General features: G+C 44.8%; 1 protein-coding gene across 1 annotated transcript in view; it reads right to left on the bottom strand.

The window, feature by feature from the left end:
- Window positions 1-17,340, bottom strand: part of RYR3 (ryanodine receptor 3) — a 331,058-nt gene that overhangs the window by 155,081 nt on the left and 158,637 nt on the right. Inside the window, exons 30-36 of the mRNA XM_015595855.2 lie at window positions 17,020-17,056; window positions 15,252-15,415; window positions 12,336-12,501; window positions 5,474-5,560; window positions 4,844-5,070; window positions 2,613-3,408; window positions 552-752 (exon numbers count right to left, since the gene is read on the bottom strand). Of these exons, the coding sequence (XP_015451341.1) occupies window positions 552-752; window positions 2,613-3,408; window positions 4,844-5,070; window positions 5,474-5,560; window positions 12,336-12,501; window positions 15,252-15,415; window positions 17,020-17,056 (1,678 nt within the window). The remainder of the gene's footprint in view (window positions 1-551; window positions 753-2,612; window positions 3,409-4,843; window positions 5,071-5,473; window positions 5,561-12,335; window positions 12,502-15,251; window positions 15,416-17,019; window positions 17,057-17,340) is intronic.

Here is a 17,340-nt window from a genome sequence, read left to right as displayed (position 1 = left end):
AGGAAAAGACAATACCTCACAGAAAGGGACTTATCTGCCCAGTCTGGTTCTCCAGGCTTCGTGGGGCTGGGGAGGCTCTCGAGGGTCTCAGTCACTAGGCAAGGGAGTTTGGGCCCTTAGGTGGGAAAGACCCACTCTCATAAGTTGGGAAACACTGACTGTATTCTGTTGGTCTCTGATAGAGAGTAGTAACTTCTGTTAGGACTGGACAGACATTTTTCTAACTGGTGGCTCCTTGCTGGGGTACAAGTTGGATTCTGACAGTGATACGGTCTTTGACTTAGTGATGGGGACAGAGATGTGAGTGAGGGAAGGGAGGAAGCCTTGCCCTATGCACAGTTTTGTTATATTCTCACCCAAAAGATAATCGGCAGGTGCTTCTCAGTTGTCAGTAGAATAGGACTAGGTTTGTCTCCTGATATTTCACTGGGTCTTTTAATCTCCCACAGCCCTTGTGGCTGCCCCAGGCACATAAAAGCTTCATGTGCCCTGATCCGTAGGGTTCAAGTTCACTATAGGAATGGGATGGAGGCTCAGAAAGGGGTTCTCACCTGCTCCTGTGGGGGTGAGCGGAACTCCTTGGTCTTCCGGGCGGTCAGGGCCGCAGACATGTTCAGGGCCTGCATGAGCTCATTGTAGCGGAACTTCTGATTTGCCTGGAGCTTGGAGACATAAATGTCGCCAAAGGCCACGATGGCCTCCACTCGGTGCTGCAGCTCACAGTCACAGAGATAGCTGAGGAGCTCACACATCTGTAACAAGTGTATATAAATGCTAACATAATACTTTATGTGAACTGGTGAAGCACCTGGCATACCCATTTTACTGATGTTAACACTGAGACTTTGTTGCCTGATTTAAGTAACTGATCCAGTGTCCCATGGGAAGCATGGAGCTATTACTTGAGTCCGAGTTGGCCTGAATCTAGAGAGCAGGCCAGGAGAAGAGGAGGGAAATAAGCTCACTAAAGACAGAGTAAATCTGCCTGTGGAGAGAGAGAACAGCATTTCTGAGTATTCTCCCAGGGCTCTAAGCTCAGTACAGAAACCATCACCAAATTGCACTGTGACCACTGGCTCCTTCCTGACATCTGGCTCTTTCATTGTTTTTGTTTATAGGAACTGTTCTTCTGTGATTACTTCCTCAGGATTGTTATTACTAATATTATCACTATTAGAACTTACGCTAATAAGAAAAACAATAGCCGTAACTTACTGAGCACTATATGCCAGATGCTATGCCCAGCACTTGCCAAATTTTATCTCCTTTAACCCTCACTGTATTCCTGATATTTTCATTTAAGCAGAAGTTCTATTAACCCTCCTCCACTTAACTTCTCATGAAATTAATGGACTCTCTCCAGTCCACCCGGATGGAGGAAGGCTCTCACCTAGCTGCACAGTCTCTGACAGATCTGTAAACCTGTGTTCCTGCCAGGTGAACTAGAGCTTATGCCAGTCATACTTATGATTCTAATGACAATATTTAATTAAAAATTATATAAGCCAATGAAATAAGAAAACTAAGTTGAATGACTAAGGGACATCTGTAAAAGGCAAGTTTTCAAAAAAAAAAAAAAAAAACCGCTGAAAATTGAGTGTGAGTTAGATGACTACAAAAAAATGGGGCAAATCGTAAAAATCTAGAAGCATTCTGCACCCAGCTTTCCAATTACTTCTAAATCTGCAGTCTATTTTAAAGACCCCCAAACTGGGAACTGTAGACAGTGTATGATAGGTGTCATCTATGCAAAAGAGAGGACTCTGTGTGCCACTCAGATTCACATTCAATAAAAGGTCCTAGCCCTATATTAGAATAGCACATTTATATATTTTAATACAACGTTTAAGGTATATATAGAAATTTTGTTATGCTTCTCCTCTGTATTCAATGCTTTAATTAACTGACCACCTACCAATCCTATCACATTGGTTACTAGAACTTCAACTGCAAATTACTTTATTCTAATATTTTATGATAAAGCATATTTCATATTGTGTTTTATAAAAATGCATTTTAATCTTATATTTTACTATATTATCATCCACATTTTACAAATCATAAAGCTAAGGCTCTGATAGGCTACTGACTTGGCAAGTTTACACAGGTAGTTAAGCGGTGGAGGAACGGGAACTGAAATCCAGGAGCTGGGCTCACTCCTTGGGGCAGTCTGTTCCACTCCATTAATTTTCAGTTATCCTTTCTCGGTGCCCAGAAGACAAAAGTTGCTGTCTTCAGTGCATCACTGATGCTAGCTTTTATCTGGTAAGACTGTGTTTTAGGAATGTTGAGGTGTCCCAGGTGATGCCAAGGGGGCAGCTGTAAGTGAGCCCTTTAGTCCCAAAGAGTAAAAGATCAGGGCAAATCCACTTCTGGTACCAGAAAAGCAATTCTAAAGCAGATGCCTTATTGATGAGGGTTGGTATTTCATTTTGTTTTGGGGAGGCTTAGGCGGCACATTGTGTCAGAAATGAAAATGACCAGTGGGTGCTCTGAGCATCTCTGCTACCCTCCAGGTTCAGGCCAGTGTCCTGTCCCTGTCTCACTGCCAGGCTGTGCTGTCTCCCTCCCCTGCAATTTCCAAGGGCAGAATCTTTGCTGCCTCAAGTTACCTGCAGCTTGACGGACTCTGGTAATCGGGTCTGTAACAAGCCTTTGACTGGAGCCTCCTTGCTGGCCTTTTCCCCAGCCTCCACTGCCTTCTCCTCTACCTGAGTCACTTCTTCCTTTTCTGCTCCCTCTTCTGTCTCTCCACTGTGCTCCCCAAACACAGAGGGATCGATCAGGAGGAGGATCTGCCGAACGTCATCATCATCAAACACTCCCATGACCAGCAGCGTTCCAATGAGTTTCAGCACAGGCACAAATTGGAACTCCACAGACCCCCCAACAGGGTCCCGGATGTGAGCCCCACTGCATTGCACGGCCTCTGTTAGCATGCTCAATGCCTTCGTCTTGAGAATCTCCAAGGGAATCTCGGGGCTCTGCTTCTGATGCTCCTCACTGGTCATGACAACGCAAGGGGTGGAGAATCTGAATCCTGGCTTGAGGCACGTTCTCAGGCCCACCCCAGGCAGCCCATGCCTCTTGAACTCGTCTGGGTACAGGCGGATTTTCCTAGTGGTGCTGTTAATGGGGATGATGTACTCATTCTTCATCATCAGCTTTCTCTCCTTAGCATTGGCCAAATGGATGCTGATGAGCAGGTCATAGAAACCAGACCGAAGGAGGCCGGGGAGGTACTTGTTATCAATGGCGTAGAAGAGCTGGGAGAGGTCCACGTGGCTGCACAGGGCATAGGCTACTCGGCTGTTTCCCAGGGCACACACGGCACTGTAGAGTCTTAGCGTGTGATAGTGGAACTGCATCAGGTCCTCCTGCTCGCAGAGCTCCAGGATATCCACACACCTGAGAATGAGACAAGCAATCTACCACTCCACAGGGAGAAAAATGTGCCAAAATTCAGCAGAGTTCTTGCTCTCTGAATTCCCAGGGGTTTCACCCAGCTTAGTGAAGGAAGAGGGAGTAGAAGGATGGAGGTGTCTCTGCCCGACCTTCTCTTACGGGTCATCATTCCTCTCCCAGTTCTGATCCACATCCAAGTTTCTAATAATCCACCATATCTAATACAAGGCTCTCAAAAGTCTGTAAGACTTAAAAAACGATACTAGCTTACCAAACATTTAAGTCTTCCTTATTAGGGGAAAATCCAAAATCTCAACATTGACAAACATTCGGGTATATAACAGAGGTGACTGGGTCAATTTATTTGTAGGCTCAAGGGGTTCTTCTGTTTTCTGATGGAAGATGCAGCTGAAGCCCTCCATCAATCTACCATCTACACATCTGTATAATCTCTGACCTGTCATCATCCATGGGGCTTCCCTTCCCCGCCAAAACAAATAGGCCATGGTCTGTTCAGAGAGGAAACACTTTCCAACCCCAGGTGAGTTGGCATAATCAGTTAACTCTCTTTCCTGACTTTAGAAGTATGTTTGTCTGTGTGTTGCTCCCTCGTATGCAGGGGCCCAGGGCAGGGGCTCCGAACTTTGCTTAGATTTTCTACTTTGTCTTGCTCCTCACCATGGATCTGAGGACTCTTCAGAAAAGGCTTATTTGGCTGGACTTTTGCTCCTTCCTTACACCAGCCTGTCTTGCCCTGCTGCTGCCCATGACTCAGTGGGATATCTAAAATACTTCCGCCCTCTATTACCTAATTTTTTTCGTCTAAGAGATCAAGGGGTAATAATATCCATAAAAATAGAACTTACTTCTTACTATGTACAGAAACTATACTAGATTTTTACCTATACAATCTTTTTGGGTGGACATTTATCTTATTGTATCAATAAGGAGACTGGGGCCTGAAGTGCATGAATAATTTAGCCAGGGCCACACAGCCAGAAAGTGACAGTGCTGGGATCGAACCCAAGCCATAATCCAAGAGTGCCTCTAATGAGGGGAGGCCAGAAGCCTGATTCTCGGTTCTATAAGCAAGCTAGGTGTGCCTCATCCTTCCCCTTTTTGCCACCAGTAAGCATATTTCAGGGTCACACCAGGATTTTTAATTAAAGGCATGGCAATGTTTCTGAGTGCAGGTGCTCGGAGCTACGGTGAGGCCCTGCAGCAGGCCCATCACAGGGAATAGCCTACTGTTTCTGAGTGAATAACGAAAGTGAGAAAGGGAAAGAAGGGAAACTGAGGCTTTGTGGAAACTGACTGTCATCTCGAGACTGAGCAGGGCCCTTGGCCAATAAGGATGCTCCTCCTTCCCTTCTGGGCTTGCTGGGTCTGCTTCGCCCTGTCTCAGGCCTGCCCCGTCCTCTGTGGGCCCCTCCGCTACCTGTTCTCCTCGGGGATGTGGAGCGCCATCATCTGCAGGGGCTCCAGGCACTGCACCACCCAGCCATGGCGCTCGCTCACCCGCTCCGTCTCCACCTTCAGGAAACTGCTGGGCATGCGGCTCCAGAGCACAGGCTGGATGGTTTGGACGTCTAGGCGAGGTGGACACTGTGGGACTGGGTTCTTTTCTTCACTCTTAAATATGGCCGCCGACAGGGGCATTGCAGTCTGGGACAAGGCGGAAAGGCATTAGTGAGGAGGATACTCGTGCAGTACATTCTCAGTTGCTGGATTATGCACCTGAGCCACGATAACCAATTCAATGAGTATAAATTAAAGAGACAAATGTATCCAGGGACCTCTAAGGCTTTCCTGGCATTAAGACCTTTCCTAATGGTTTATGTGCACATTAAGTAATGATTTCAGCACCCAGCAGAAGTAGGGGAAGGGGAAAATGAGAACCTATGCTTTGTCTTATGAATTTCACAGATAAGTATAGGAGCCTGGGGGTGGGAGGCATAGAAGTGAGAAAGTGACAGATTGCCCTGTTTCCTGAGTCCTGGGATTCCCCCTCTAATAGTTAGTGTGACTTCTCTTATCATAGCCATTAGATGAGGGGGCAGATAAATACCTTCAGCTTCCCAAGTTCAAACTGAAACAAAGAAGTGCTTGTAGGCTGCAGGAAGACTGCTGGAAATACTTTGGTATTGGGTTCCACCTGGAAATGATAATGAGAGGTTTGCCCCAAATTATAAAATCATAGATGGCTAAATCATTGGGTGTTTTAACTAATGCCCCCACTCCAGCTTCAGCTGAAAGAAGTCAGTTCACTGGCTAGTCATTCTTCACTGCTCAGAAACTGTCAGAGACCTGGTGCCTACCGATAGATATTGTTACTGTTGCCCACCTTAAACACTCTCTCACCCTCTCTCCTTGGGGCTGAACAATCTCAGATCCTTTCATTTTCTCTCAGGTAACTGAAGCCAATAGCTTTCCCCAGTGCTCAGGAAGACAGTCAGAGGTAGGAGCTACTCACTTGCCACCAAAGGCAATGCCTGCTCTTGGTCACAGAACAATGGGATGTGCTGGCTCTCCATAGCATGGATACACCTGCCCAGAGGAGGTGATAATGAAGGGTGGGGTGGTGATTTCAGTATTATTTTTAAAGGTGAATGGCCATTGGTCAGGCAAGCAGAGGGAGCCTCTTATAGCAAGGCTTCCCAACCTTGGGACTACCAACATTTTGGGCTGGGTAAGTCTTTCTTGTGGGGGCTGTCCTATCCATTATAGTGGCAGTCTCCAACCTTTTTGGCACCAGGGACCGGTGCTCTTATGAGAATATAATGCCTGATGATCTGAGGTGGAGCTGAGGTGGTGATGCTAGCGCTGGGGAGCAGCTGCAAATACAGATGAAGCTTCACTAGCTTGCCTGCTGCTCACTTTAATGAAGGGTGGGGTGGTGATTTCAGTATTATTTTTAAAGGTGAATGGCCATTGGTCAGGCAAGCAGAGGGAGCCTCTTATAGCAAGGCTTCCCAACCTTGGGACTACCAACATTTTGGGCTGGGTAAGTCTTTCTTGTGGGGGCTGTCCTATCCATTATAGTGGCAGTCTCCAACCTTTTTGGCACCAGGGACCGGTGCTCTTATGAGAATATAATGCCTGATGATCTGAGGTGGAGCTGAGGTGGTGATGCTAGCGCTGGGGAGCAGCTGCAAATACAGATGAAGCTTCACTAGCTTGCCTGCTGCTCACTTCCTGCTGTGCAGCCTGGTTCCTAACAGGCCTCAGAATGGTACCAGTTTCATGGCCCGGGGGTTGGGAACTCTTCCTTGCATTATAGGATATTTTCAGCATCCCCAGGCTCTACCTAGTAGATATCAGGAGTGCTCTCCACCCCTACCACAGTCATGGCAATCAAAAATGTTCTCAGAGATTGCCAAATGTTCCCTGAAGAGAAAAGCACCCCATTTAAGAACCGCTGCTTTGTAGGCAGGAACTGTGACGCACTTCCCTAGAATAACAGGAAGAGGCTGCCTCCAGAGCCTGTCTCTTCTCTCAAAACCTCTCCTTTCACTTGGTTCTTCTGGACTTCTCTCTACCCCCTTCTCTCTCTGATTCTAATTCTCAAATTAAATGGCGTGGATTCACTGACTGTCTTTTAGCAGCCACTTAGATGAGGTACATGGATTTATCTATTCATGACATTGGGGCTCCACTTAGTATTTGCTCGCTTTGATGTAGGGCTTTTGATCAGACTTGGAGCACCAAGGAGGACGAAATGGGACTTTCAATCCACCGCCTGAAGTCTTTTTCCTTTAAATAAATTCAGACATTAGGAAATTCTTGCAACTTTCCCAACCCACCAAATTAGAGGATGGTGGGTATTGTGGACGTACCCTAAGGTGCTCCCCCAGTGAGTCACCCCCTTGTGTAACCCCCTCCTCTAAGACCTGTGTGTTCTTTCCAGCAAATAAAATGCAGTAAAAGTGAAAGGACTGTCACTCCCTTGATTAGTTCACATTATACCAGACTCTATCTCAGCAGAATGGAAAGATACTCTAGCTGGTGGTGGAGAAGTACACTGCCATGTTGTGAGAGGACCATGTGACAAGGAATTCCATGGGGTTTCATGGGACTGAGAATGGCTGGCCCCTGGCTGCAGCCAGCAAGAAATGGAGCCTCAGTTCTACAAATGCAAGCAACTGAATTGTCAACAACGTCGTGAGCTTGGAAAAGGACTCGGAGCTCCAGGAAAGAATGCAGCCTGGCTGACACTTTGAGATCTTGAGCAGAGGACCCAGCGAAGCTGTGCCCTGACTCCTGACCCGTGAAAACTATGAGACAATGAATGTATGCTGTTTCGGTTTACTAAGTTTGACTTAATTTGTTATGTGGTAATAGAAAATGAATACAGTGAGCAATTTTTGGCGGAGGGGCGGGGGTCAGGATATTTGTTAAAGGCTTCCTTTACATAACAAACTTTCTCAATGCATTTAGATATAAGATTTATAAAAAGAAAAAACCAAAACCAAAAAAAACCCGCACATTTTTATGGCCATGACTTAAAAGATCTCGCGGTCCAGTGCTATCATTTGCTCATGATGAAGCAGGCCAGACTGGTTAAACCCCAGCCTTCATTCTAGTACACTGCAGTGGGCTCATAGTTTAGGTGCAAACATTTGCTTTATCTCCAATGCCTCAAGTACCCATGGGTGATATGAAGGGATAAATGTCTGTAAAACCAAAATGTAGGACTGCTAGAACTGCCTCACTACATCTGAAAGAAGCTTTGTTAAGGACATTCAACATATAATTATTTAGTGCCTATTATATACCTGCTTTATGCCACACTCTGAGGCTTACAGTGGTGAGACACAAACAGGAAATTCTTATCTGATCTTGGCGCAAATTTGGCCATAAGGCAAGATTCAGACCTGGGCCGGCCTCAGATTTCTTAAATACCCATTATGTGGCATCTAGAACAATGTGTGTCCATCAAATCATGGCAACCTGAAGCAAGAAGAGCTCTGGTGGCTGAGAAAACTTTACCTAACCGGACAAGAAGCCCATGTGACTCCGTGCTCTCAGGGAGAGAGGAATGCATCCAGCTGAAGGTTCCCTATGCTGAACTAAGTCATACCTGTACAGGGTGCTACCGGCTGAAGAAGGTGGCACATTTTTAGGTTCCTCGCGACTGGCTCCTGCAAACTTTATAAACTACCCAGCCAGAGGCCAGTGCTCTCCTCAAACCTTCCTGAAGAGAGGAGGTACCCTGAAAGCCTTTAGGTGCCCTGGGATTACGTTTATTTCTGCCCTGCAGAGAACACTCCCACCACGGTGGACAATGGAAAACTGTCTTCAATCGCTCGAATAAGATAACACAAGTGTGGGCTCATGATGGGCGTACACAAGGATAAAAATAGTAGTTGGAAGAGTAATAAGCAGAATTCCAAATGGCCCTCAGGACCCCAGGGGTTACTTTTGTGATCGTGAATGTTATAATGCAGAAGGGATTCTGCAGACGGAAGACCACTATCCAGTTGACCTTGAGAAAGAGAGATTATCCTTGTGGGCCTAATGTAGTCACATGAGCCCTTAAAAAGCAGGTGTTCTTTCCTGCTGGGGCTAGAAAAGAAGGTCAGAGATATCAGAAGCATGAGATGAGTCGGACATGCTTTTGGGGCTTTGACGACAGAAAGGGCCACATGAGAGGAATGTGGGCACCTCTGGGAGCAGAGAGTGGCCCTGACTGACGGCCAGCAAGACAACAAGGACTTCGGAACCTCAGCCTACAACCACAACAGGACCCTGACAACAACTGGAATGAACTTGGAGTGGATTCCTCCCAGAGCCTCCAGATAGCGCCAGCTTAGTCCAGCCGACACCTTGATTTTGGCCTTGTGAGAACCTGAGCAGAGAACCCGGTCAGACCTTCAAAACTGTGAAATAATAAATGTATGCTGTTTAAGGCTGCTAATTTTGTGGTAATTTTTTAGGCAGCAATTAAAAAATAGAAAGGCTTCCCAGTTGAGTCGGGCAGTTTGACAACAAATACCTAGCGAACACTTGCTAGGTGCCAGGTACTACTTCACCTGCAGAGGACACAGCAGTACACATAAGAGGCAGCCTCTGCCTTCGGGGAGCTTACACCCTGATGGGGAACTTAGATTTTAAAGGAATGAGCAGTGAGCCCAGATTTGGGGCTGGTGTGAAGTACAACAGACGTTTGTTTCCCCCTTTGTGTTTAAGGTATTTTTAACACTGGCTGATCTATTTTGTCCTTGCAATAATAAACATTCTATTTCTAATCATTGGAGAAGATCAGGGCATAGGAACTGGCCTGAATTGAAAGATAACCCTGTTCATAAATCTGCATCTTACAGCTGGCTCACTTCTCAGAGCAGTGTGGCAGGGGTGTCAATAACTGAAGAGTATGTCTCTTAAACATACATTTTATTTCTCATTTCTCCCATGATTGCATTAAGTGGGACAGGAAAAGGTTTTCAAATTGCATAGCAGTATTTAATGGGGAGCTTTAAAAATATTGTTTGGGAGAATCCTTCTCTCATTATTTTGGTTACTGGTCCTTTCTGAATAGCAAGCCAGTATATAAATATTGCTGCCCTCCTCCTCTAGAGATAATTGAAAAATGAAAATGGCTATAGCTACAGAATAACAATTATCCTACTGCCGGGGGACCAGATGCGCAGCTGGACACGTTAGCGTCTTGCCTGGAATGAGAAGGGGACTGGCTGGGTGTGAGCCTCCTGAGGCCCCTGCTCAGTGGCCTGGCTCTCTTCCGACTCACAGCAACATTCCTCATGGCGGGAGGCAGGACTGGGACCACTGAGCGGAGAAATCAGGATTTATATGCATAGCATAGAGGCAGGCATCCTGGGGGTAGGTGCAACACACAGCTCAGAGAAGACAAGTGACTAGCCCACTGTCACCCAGGAACTACTGTGAAAGATGGAATAAAGCAGCCACACTCTTTGTTTGTAACATCTCCTCAACATCATGGGCTTTTCCCTGAGGCAGGTTAGTCATGGCTGCGGTGAATGCCATGGGTTATTTATTTACTTAGGGACCTCCAAAGCTCAACTTGCCTTAAAAGTTATTAGATGCTTTAGAGCTCTCTGCAGCTCAGGGAGGACCCTTCAGTCAAACTCATTTCAAAAGTTAATGGGAAAAAGCTAATGGATTTTGAAGGACAGCAGTAATGTATATAAGATCTTTTCAGGGGGTTGGGAGGAAGGTAGAATCTTGAGAAAGTACTAGAAGAGTAATACCTTACTTTCTGCCTCAAAGCCTGGTTTCACAAATGCTTCTTTCTGGGAACAGCCCATGGGGCCTCGGCTGCGGGACCGAGCCTGCTGCGTGGTGCTGATGATTCTACTTTTTTCCAGGAGGAGAAGGAGGTGCATAGAGTCTTACTTGCTGCAGGAGGCACTGGAGAAGAGGCAGCTCCCTGTATGCCAGCAGGCTGGCCCTGGATCCCAGAAAGGGATTGGTCTGCCTCTTCTCTGTCCCTGAGCATTTTAGATCTGGGACAGCTACCCTAACTCTCTCTTCCTGATGCCATTTCTCCAACCAGGGGCCAAATGGCTGCCAAGAGGTTTTTTAGGCTGGAGGCTGTAACCTGGGCTGATTTTGGAATCTAGGGTTTTTACCCATTTATTTAGCTGCAGGATGCTTTTTATTTGCTGTAGTTAGTTAGCTAAGCTTCCTTAAACACTGTGTCATTGTCCTGGGTCAGCAACCTTCCCGAGCTTTTCATTTGGTATCAATACCTCCATACTTTTCTAAATGAATTTCTCACCACTAATCATACAAGCCCCATACTGGTCTGACCATTGGTCCCTTAAACATACTTTATGCTTCTGTATCTCTATAATGCTTCCTGTACCATTCTTTCACCCTAATACTCTTCCCTCTCTCCACGTGGAAATTTTTTTTTTTTTTTGGCTTCAAAATCAAGATTTCGCCATAATGAACACTTTCCTGAACATTTTTGATGAAAGAGAGCTCTTCCCTCCCTGAACTTGAATGACACTCTCTGTCCACAGATAAAGACTCTCCATTCTACCCTTGGGGGATTGAGAAGGTTTCATACTAAAATTTAACTCCTTCTTTTAGCCTTTCCCAGGTGTGCTCAGTAGAACTCTAGGCTTATAGAATACTACTAACTGCTAAAGTAAAAAAAAAGAAAGAAAGAAAATGCTTTTCTTGGTTAAATAACATGAGAAGTGCCAGGTTAGACAGGTTTCTTTCTAAAGTTTTTCTTAAAGTTCACATTCATTGCAAAACTTCAAAAAGAAGATATAATATGTGGCATTTCCCAAGCTTACCTGGCCATCAAGGATGAAAATCTCGCTTAAAGGAAATCAGGTTTCTTGTGCTTAATGACAAGTAAACCTGCGTGTGTACAACTGATTTTCCTAAGCAGTTCTATCAGACTTCACAGTCAATGAAATACGGAAATGTTATTTCTATAAATGTCGTTTTAAAGGACCCTGTAAGGAATCTGTAGGGAATGAGAATCACCCTTTGCAAAGGGAATACTCCCTAGCAAATTGATCAGTTGTTAGGGGTCTATATTTTGAGCACAGATGTTTCTTAAAACAGGGAGTATCTCCCACCTTTTAAATCTTGTATTGTGTATAGCGCAGATAACAAAAGTTGCATAAGAAATATTTATGGAATGAGTAACTTTCTAGAGCTCATTACCAAGGAAAAACTGGCTATGTTCTAGAAAGATGACCAGCATATCTGATCAACCAATAAATATGATTACCATCTACCCCCCATTTTTTTCCTTTTCTGTACAAAATGAAGTTACTTTGCTCTTTGTTTTCCAAGATGGCTTGTGGACTAAGTGGGCTCATCACCCACATGCTGTGGTGGGAATGCTGAATTTGAAGAATGAAGGGCAGAGCCCTAAGCGCGTAGGCCAGGGATGTCGCTATATCAGCCCCAGAAACCATCCCTACCTGGTAGCAGGTGCCGAGTTCTCTCCCATTGGCTGAGAAGGACAACATGCCCATTGCCAGATCCAAGAGGCAGCCGATCTCCAGGTCCACGTTGCTGCGACTCGATCGTTGGGAAGTGGCCACAATGTCCCCACCCCAGACCATGTAGCAGTTGCTGCGCTTTACACTAGGAGCCAAAGAGATGAAGGCACAGAATTGGGACTGTGGCAGTTTACAATCAAGACTCAGGAATGAAATGCCCCAGGCTTTCCAGTCTGCCTGCAATAACTTTTTTTCTTAAATGAATTCATTCGCCTTCAACCCAGTTTCCTCAGGCATGAACTACTCAGTTGAGGGATGTGGTAATCTATCAAGCTACTTCGGTCCAAAGAGCGAAATGTTCAGGTGACTGTTTCCCGGCTCAATGTCAGTTCACCCACCTGAAACAGATAATGGGTATGGTAGTATTCCCACCTTAGAGATGGGAAATGGAGGCACAGAGAGGGTGACCACCATAGGCAGACTCAGGCATTTGGTATGAGAGGCAGGAACAAAAATCTGTATTCAGAGTCCTAGCCTAGCCCCAGTGTCAGGGTATCTAGAAGCTTAAAGCCGTATTTCTTAGAATGGCAGGCGTGGGTCTGGGAAGACTTGCAAAGGAAGTCAAGTTGGTCCCTGATGCCCTCTCACCCCGCTGACCTATAGTAACCTCCCCCATTCCCAGCTCCCTGCAGTTCTGCCCCCTGTACTCTTAACTACTAGCTTGGGTGCCTTTCTCAGTTGGCTACCTACCAACACTCGGAATGTAAACTCTATTGGAGGTGCCGTTAGATTTAAAAGGTAACTTTAATACCCAAGAAGCTTTTTAAGTCTCCAAAGCCTGATTCCTTAATTGTAAGATCTCAAAACCTGGGTGGGCTTTAGAGAAGTGGCACAGTGGCAAAGGTGATTCCTGAGTCCCTCATAACGGCTGTGGGCAGGGGGCAGCTGATATGGTCTCCTCCTGAGCCCAGTCCTAGGGTATATGATATAAACAAAGCCAGTTGCTTGAAGCAACACGAAGTGATCTTTCTCAGGTTAAACAAGAGAGCAACTCTATATCTGATGCTAGAGCAGCCCCTTTAAGCATCCTAAGGTCAATCTAATTTGATCTTGGAAAGCCAAGATTGATTAGAATTCTCCAAGGTTCCTCCCAGCTCTACAGGTCTATGACTTTTCCCTGTGAATGGAAATTCCCTTTGTAAGCATATTCACCTCCTGTCTTCCGCTTTCCTTTGGGGGCATCCATTGGGCTGATTTCTCAGTGTGAATGCCCTCAGGCAGGGCTGGTGTGAGTTGCTCCTTCCAAAGAGTTATAGCTATTGCTAGATTTCAATAAAGGTTAAACTCCAGCCATGTTACTACTGCTTTTTAGTGATCGGAGTACTAAGTTCATTGCTGACTACTACAGAATTCAATTAATAATGCATTGAAGCTGTGAGAGCATGAAGTGCCACGCTCTGGTCATATTTTAAAGAACTCAAACTTGAAATGCCTGAAAGCATCTGAAAATTGATCCTGTATTTATTTCTTGTTACACAAAACAAAGAATTACAGAGCACCTACTAAATTACTAGGTCTTATTCTAAGTGCTAATGTGTCAGTTAATTTTCATAATAAATGCTGTCACTGAGGCTCAGATAAATCAACTAATGAGTCTGGTGTGGCACAGCCAGCAAATGGGAGCAATCAACTCAGTTTGGATGAGCACATCTGCCTTTTGCTTTTCTGGTTAAAAAAGAAAGCATGGACTGGTCAACTACATTTGCATACTTTGCTTTCCAACTTAAACCAGATGTTTACAGCATCTACTCTGGGTCTCATAACATGATAGATATCCAGTAATGGTAATAATAGCGGTTAATGTTTATTATAGAGTTCATGGCTTGAGGCACTGTTCTAGGTATTGTGTATTATCTTATTCAACCCTCACAACACTATGAAATTGGAACTATTATTTTCATTTTATAGATGAGGAAATTGAGCCCAGGGAGGTTAAGTGACTGGTCCAAAGTGGCAAAGTGTAAAATCTAGGCAGTTTGCTTCCACAGTCTGTGCTCTTAAATTTCTGCCCACAATCGTCCCCGACATAGCAATTGCACCTGACCCTTGGACACTGGTCTTTGATGAACCAGTAGCATGTAAAGAACACTAATGGCAAAAAACCTTCCTGAACTCGTAGGGAGAAAGGTCAGCTTGAGAAACAACTTATTGCATCTCTACACATATGTATTTTTTATTTAAATCTCAGGTGGACACAGGGCATATCTTGTAGGTCACCTCTGGGGCATAGCTGGCCAAGGATTGTCTGGTGGCAGCACCGATGGACTGGTGCGAGGGTATGTGTATGCCCAAAATGTGTTTTCTCAAAAGATCCCTAATTTCTATTTAGTGGTGATTATTCATAATTTCGTAATGTCTTTTATGTTCTTTGTGCTTTCAGCCATGACAAACTCTTGGGGTGAGGAGTTCTGACTTGATCAGCTGCTGTCTGATGTGGTACATCTTTTTATTTCTTCTGAAGTGACTTGTCTTAAGCACCCAGGGATTTTTCTCTTTCTTCTTCTGATGTCGTAGAAACTGGGACTTGCCCGGATATCATGGAGAAGAGTCTGAGATGGAATTGTCCAGACCTCCTAATTGTCCATTTGTATCTCCCATCCCTGTGTCATGTTTTATACATGTGATGAAATTACCCACTATTTTCACTAATAACACTTCTCCTGTCATAGTAAACCTGCCCCCCCCAACCCCCCCGCCCCATTTACTTCAGGATTTTAAGCCTGTGCTTCATTTCCCTTTTTTAAATAGACCCTGGATGTTTCCTTCTTTGGGGGTGTGGGGATTAGAGAGAAAAAGACTGTGGGGCAGGGTGAGAGGAGTGAGAAGACCCCTTACCTTTCATGGACCCGGCCTCTTTCATCCCCCAGAGTAACAGTCACCATACAGTTTTTATTCAGGTCAAACTTTTCACTGTATAAGTGATAGTCGGGAGTCACCCATCCGACCCAGACACAGGAGGGGTCCTGTCCAGCAAAGATGCGGATTGCGTAGTAGCATTGCTGGAGAGAGACCACAGAAGAGTGAGTGGCCCCCAGTTTGGGGGAGCATGCTCAGGAGGCAGAAATAATGCTGCAGCTCACTTGGCCCCTTTTTCCTTTAAAAGTACGCACTGTTTGAGAGGTGCATCCCACGTTCGAGAAGTGCATCCCACTGTACTCTACTCTAGACTTGGAGGAAGAGCTGACTAGAGACTTTGGCTTCCTTATTTTTCCTTTTTCTGTTGTGCTTTAGTATCTAGAGCATCAAACACTTAATATACCACCCTTTGCTCAGAAGATGCTGCTGATGAAATAAATGGTAACTGCTTAGAATGCCTGCACAGAACCCTAACCCTCTCCTGGGTAGCAGGGCAGAACCAAGCTGCTGGGGAGAAAGAACTTTGCCCTCGGAAGAGAGTAGTTGAGGCTCAGAGAACTCCCTCTGCACTTCCCACTTATACAGGGAAGTCCAGAATATATATTTTTTGAAAGTCTTGAAAAACATGCTGCGAAAGCAAGCCCATATTGTGACCATACTTGCTTTATGTGGTCTTTGGGCTCAACGACACGGTGTTGAAAATTATGGCACATCTTGGTGGGCATCATAACTATTTATGAAACATATCCTTATATTGTAATAATAACTAAAGCATTAAGTGATTGCTTCATTATTTTCTTCAAGAAACTGAGCACGTTTATTCTTAATGAAGTTACATTTATTTGTGGTCTGTCATATTTTTTTGATTAAAAGATAAAAGGGTCAGCCAGATAAAATGGGGCTTGAACCTTGATACCAGTATCTATCAATTGTGTGACCTTTGAGAAGCCATTTATCTTCTCTGTGCCTCAGAGTGCATAAGATCGTCCATCTCACAGGGCTGCTGTGGGAATTAAGTGAAGATGTGATGCAACGGGCCTAGCACAGCACCCTGCATATTTTAAGTGTGACCAGCAAGAATCTTATTCCTGGCAGCAGTTAGCCTATAAACTTGGGACTGCAGGATAACGTTATAAAAGGGGTGATATACATTTTTTCCAAAGAAATGTTGTTTTTGTTTGTTTGTTTGTTTGTTTTTGTCAGATGCTAACAAAAGAATGAGAGAGAGAAAGAAAAATTAGGAAGTGTTGCTTTCTGACACTGTCTAGCTATAGAGAAGGGACCAAAACAACCTCCTTCTTCTGGGTTGGTTCCCTGGCTCCTTCTCCTCATTTGATTACTTTCAACATTATTCCTGGCACTGCTCAGAGAGATGGGAGAGTTGACTTATGGAAGTTTACATAAAAAAGCAAACAAAAGGATTTCATTAAGACCCTCCCCTCCCCAACGGATGTTCATTTTAATCAGAAAGGCAGTGCTGGGTCCCTGGTGGCAAATGGGCAGCAAGTACACAACAATGCCCAGTTAGATGCTCTATGTAGAGCTTCTGTTTTGCACAGAATTGTCTTTTCTTCCCTCATTTGAGAAATGCCATAGACATGTTTTGGAAGCATCAAGATAGATTTTAAAAGACATAGTAGTTGGCAATTAAAATGGATCTCAAGACAGATCTTTGCTGTAAGGGGCATATTACCAGGCACAGCAAAGACTCAAATAATTAAAATCAGAATTGAGCACATTTACTTACTGTGGTTGTTTGAGAGAGTATTTCTTGCATCTGTTTCCTGGGGGGAAGATAATCCATGTTTTAGTTGTTCAGCTGTACAGAGAATTCCACAATTCTGACAGGCAATTGATCTACCTTTAATGATGAAGGCAAGTTTAGGAAACTATTTCCAATACACGAGTGATTCAAACTGGTCTTGGGACTTGTTCATCTGTAAGCTGCTACTACCATCCAGAGCTATGACTTCCAACTCTTGGCCCTCGGCCCAGGCGGTAAATTAAAGCTGGTGGGGAGGGTGTTGAAAAGACTGTAATAATGTAAGCAGGGATACCTCTGAATACA

The sequence above is a fragment of the Pteropus alecto genome, unplaced genomic scaffold (assembly GCF_000325575.1).
Source record: "Pteropus alecto unplaced genomic scaffold, ASM32557v1 scaffold86, whole genome shotgun sequence".
Taxonomy (NCBI): Eukaryota; Metazoa; Chordata; class Mammalia; order Chiroptera; family Pteropodidae; genus Pteropus; species Pteropus alecto.
Note: the sequence above shows the minus strand (reverse complement) of the source record. Positions and strands in the feature narration are given on the sequence as shown.